This window comes from Austrofundulus limnaeus, unplaced genomic scaffold (genome assembly GCF_001266775.1).
Source record: "Austrofundulus limnaeus strain Quisiro unplaced genomic scaffold, Austrofundulus_limnaeus-1.0 Scaffold69, whole genome shotgun sequence".
NCBI lineage: Eukaryota > Metazoa > Chordata > Actinopteri > Cyprinodontiformes > Rivulidae > Austrofundulus > Austrofundulus limnaeus.
The window spans coordinates 2,141,804-2,146,433 of NW_013952471.1; the positions used below are offsets into that span (position 1 = coordinate 2,141,804).

A 4,630-nucleotide genomic window follows, 5' to 3' on the forward strand; every position below is an offset into this window, starting at 1 on the left:
GTGTGTGTGTGTGTGTGTGTGTGTGTGTGTGTGTGTGTGTTGATACAGTGTAAATATAATTACTCTTCAGATTGAACTGTAGTAGATTCAACTATCATCCATCCATCCATCCATCCATCCATCCATCCATCCATCCATCTTTAAAAAACTTAAAGGTCCAATGTGTTTCTCAGGCATATAGTTCCATTCTATACCATATTAAAGTATCTATTTCAACTTCAGTTGTTATTAAAATGCTGGTTTTATGTATAAATCAAAAATAAGTTTGACTTCGCATCACAACTGTTTCTAAATGCCTTGAAATTGGCCTTTGTCTCTTTAAGAACCCCCTACTGCTTCAGACACGCCAATTTCTGCACATCATCACAATGGTTTCATGTTGTTTACAGCCTGGAGCGTCGTAACCTTCTTTGTTGTAATAATAATTTAAAAATGCAGCAACATTGTACGATGCCAGTTTTGAAAAAATTGCAACTCAGGAAAAAACTGAACCTTACCATCTGACACGGAAAGTCCTTTTATTTTTWAAAAAAAAAGAAGAAGATGAAGAAGAACCAGAGCGAGTAGCGAGACAACGTTTCAGCTTGGTAAGATATCTCCTAGTCATCCTCACAGACTCACAGACACACACGTTAATGTTAAGCTAATTTATTTATTATTAAAATGTGGAGTAACCCAGCTAAAGAGCACAGATCGTAATATAAGAAACAAATAGTAACTGTAGATTACAGATAGACCAAACAATTGAACAAAATGTGTGTTTTTTAGCTTACCTGGGCAGGTGACAACAGGGTTTGCAAATTACTGAGTGTTGGAATTGCATCGTCTTTTAGTGATAATCTTATTAGTCCACTGTTACATTCCCTTTTGTTCAGAAAGCTGTCATCAGTAAAGTGGCTCGCACAAACAAACAAATAAATAAATAAATATTTTTCTTCCAAAAATTTTTTTAAGAACCATGTCATCTTTGCGAAGCTCAAAAAGAGCGTAGTCTTTTTGGCATTTGAAAATTTCCTCAAAGGCGTTTTTTAATCCGAAAAGGACTCAAGTGAAAAGTAGTTAGTATTACGAGCTCAGACGCGCAGTTTCACCAGTTGTTTGCTAGTTYTTGCTGCCGATAGCCTGCAGGAGTTGCAGGGGAGTTGGTGGTCTGTGATGAGGAAGCTCGGCTTGGAGACACAGCCCAGAGGAGGAGCTGCTCCTTAAAGGCGGTTCTAGGGCCAACCAAATGTTTTTGATTTCCTGAATGATAACGTTATAACAAGATATAAAGCTCAAAAAAGTAGATTTTACATGATATTGTCTCTTTAAAACAGTTTTGTGACTTCTCAGTTGCATTTTCTGTTTGAACACAAGGTGAAAATAATCAGTTTGGGCTTTTTCACTTTACATTTGATCAATTAGGGTTGGGCTTTATTGATTTTTTCATACTAACATATAATTTTTAGAAATACAATGGTATAGGTTATTACCACGCAGGGCAGAAAGGGGCAGGGCATAAGCGTGTGTTGAGTTGCTTTCTCCTGCTCTCACTGTCTCTCCATCACCATCAAATGCCATCGTCAGTGTGGGGGTGTATGTTTTTTGGCTCAAGAGGAAGACAAGACTGACGGCAGTTTGAGATGTTTTTTCTGTGAGACTACAAAAAAGTGGCGCTTACTATTTTTCATAGCTCCATTTTTTTTGGCCTATCAACACAATTTAAAAACAGGTGTAAATTTGGAAGTCTCTACTTTGARTTTAATTAAAACAGAGTCTCGGAAAAGGCATGTCTTTCCATCTATAGTGATTTAAGTAGGTAATGTAACTGCTTCGGAGGGTTATACCGTCATAGTTTTTACTGTCACCATTTCAATACTGAGATYTACCACAATACCACCATACTGCCAAAGCCTAGTAACAATTTTCTTTTTCTCAATGCATATACTCTTTCAAATAAACAAATATTCATGACTGTGAGATTTGAGTAGTTTTCTCATGGTCAAGTTTTGGACAATACTTTTCTGGATCTCTTAAGTATTTTTCTAACTGAATACCATTCTTACCCTTCAAGCAAGAGAGATGTTACATGAACTCAACTAACATTTTTGTTGTGTTGAGTCTCTGCATTAAACAGTAGTTGATTTCATGCCATGTCGGCTAATTTATACAAGTCTTAATGCTGTGGGACCCGATTCATTAGCATAAAGTTAATATATACAAGAGTAATACTGCAGTCACTGCACTGATCTCTGCCTGGAAGTTGTGTTTTTTGTGAAGGTTCACCAAGACTTTATTCCCGGACTGAGTGTTTGCGTTCACACACTTGTGAAATGCATGTGAGTGCTGTTCTCCTCTGTGCCTTTACTGTGGTTTTCTTTTCATTCATTTGACATTTTGTGATCTTGTTCAAACAGTGCGAGAGAGACAGGAGACGGAGACCTCATACTGGGGGAAATATTGATGGACGGACCCAAAATACTGACAGAACAACTTAAGACTCAGACACCAACTGTATTAACAGACGCCAGGAATCGATTGTTCATTCATTCCAATAGGCTTCCCGTGGACAGGAAAAGGACAGAAGCATTCACTACAAAATCCCTCAGTGGATTTCCTCCGAGAGGTTTTTTTGTAAGTTCTTGGGCTTCTCTCGTAGTTGTGGTCTATTAGTCAATGCAACATGAAGAACATGGCTGGAAATGAATGCAAACAAACAACCTAATTTTCACTTTGAGGTTACTGAACACGTTTTTCACAAGGGTTGACGCCAAAAGGTTTGACCAAAATGGCCACAAGTTTGTCATTTCTCAGCATACAATGATCTTCCTCTAAAACTCTGGCAGAAAAGGGCACAGACAACATGCGTTCTTTCAAAGAACTCATTCAGTCTCTTACCTTCTTGTCGGAGAGACCCGACACCGTGTCGATGTATTGCTCCTGGATCATGAAAGCAGCCAGGTTGGCAGTGTAAGAAGCCAGGAAGATGACAGCGAAGAAGGCCCAGACCAGGACCATGATTTTACTGGTGGTTCCTTTGGGGTTCTCGATGGGGACAGAGTTGTTGAAGACGATGCCCCACAGCAGCCACACGGATTTCCCAATGGTGAACGTCGGACCACCGGGAGCTAAAAAGAGAGCTTAGTGATAATCATAGTTTGCGAGTTTTGACGAAACAGATGTTTAGATACCAAAAAAGTCCATTCTTCAATCATCTCACGCATTTGTTCAAGCTTCTAAACGAGAGAAGTATTTCCCTGCCTCAGCTCATTTTCATTGTTCTTTTCCACCGTTGCTTTTGTGCAGCAACAGAGTTCCACCATCATCAATCACACTTCAATTAGCGCAGCCACAAATGCTAATTAAAACAAGGAAATGACCTTTCGGACCTGGAGACGGGCACGCTCTGTCAGTGCTGCATTCTGGGAATGATTAGCCCTCCTCCCAAAAATCTTGCTCAGCAGCTCTAACTGTTGCAGGACAGATCAAGCTGAATTACACAAGCTTACTGTGAAATACTTTGCAAATTGAGTAGCTCTAAGCTGTTTGGTGGATATTTTTAAGAGGACACATACAAATAAAACCACTTGATCCATTTAGGCGTTTTACTGAACATAGATTTTAAAGGATAAATGTGGAAGACAGTGTATTTGTTTTTCCAGATACTTTTATAATATCGTGGAAACATATTGTTCTTCAATCAACCTTATAATTAAAATGAAAACAATGAAGGAGTAAAACTCACCTTTAGCGCTGACCAGACTGCGGTTGTAGCCGACTGGACTGAAGTATTCAAACACGAACACCGTCACAGCCACCACGGTCAGGCACATCACGAACATCATAACCCAGACTGCTGGACTGTAAGGCTCTGGCAGCGGTAGAAAGGTGAAAGTACAAAAATACATTAATGAGACACTCTAGCTCATTTTGTTTTAGTCTTTTTTCAGCTGATGAGCCTGGGATTTTTCTTCCTTAAAAGGGTGACATGGTARGAAAACAAAAAATGAAACCCATGCTTTTTGTGTGTGTTTCCTGTTTGTTAAGCTAAGCTGTGATAGAAGAGTGGTCGTGTGAGATTTGAGGATAACGGAAGGAAGAATTTACAGATGCAGAAATGAAAGAAGGGAAAAGCTCTGTTCAGGATTCTYTGTTAAATGTTGGTATTTGAGGTTTGGAAAAGGGATTTAGGTGTGTGTGTGGTGTGTACGGCGACTCAGTTGTAGATTACAGACATTGCTGGGATAAAAGCTTAATGGGAATTTTCATGAAGTGTCTACAGGGACAGAACTTGACTAAGTAGGCCATCCTGGGAGAAAGTAGTAAGAGGAAAAGTGGTGGAAACATGGGAAGATACAAAAAAATGAACACTGCCGAAATAGTCCTCACCAAGAAACGCAGATGGGGACACTGTCCCATTGCTGCGTGCCACCATGACACTGATGCCCGTCTCCACAAACGGCACGGAGAAGTCGATGATTTCAGAACGCTCTTCGTTGATGGTGAGCGAGCCAATGGCCATGTCAGCACGCCTGTAKACAACCTGGGAGAAGAAAGAGATGAAGATGATGCAGTGTCAATGGGTCTCATGCAAGAACATGTTCGTATTCTTATCCTAAATTTCTCTTACTTTTGTTCGTACGAAGGGTTT

At 39.8% G+C, this 4,630-nt stretch overlaps 1 protein-coding gene across 1 annotated transcript in view; it reads right to left on the reverse strand.

The window, feature by feature from the left end:
• LOC106519017 (glutamate receptor ionotropic, NMDA 2C-like) overlaps positions 1-4,630 on the reverse strand; it is an 81,664-nt gene that overhangs the window by 9,517 nt on the left and 67,517 nt on the right. The window contains 3 exon segments of the mRNA XM_014010487.1: positions 2,878-3,107; positions 3,725-3,850; positions 4,369-4,522. Coding sequence (XP_013865941.1) covers positions 2,878-3,107; positions 3,725-3,850; positions 4,369-4,522 — 510 coding nt within the window.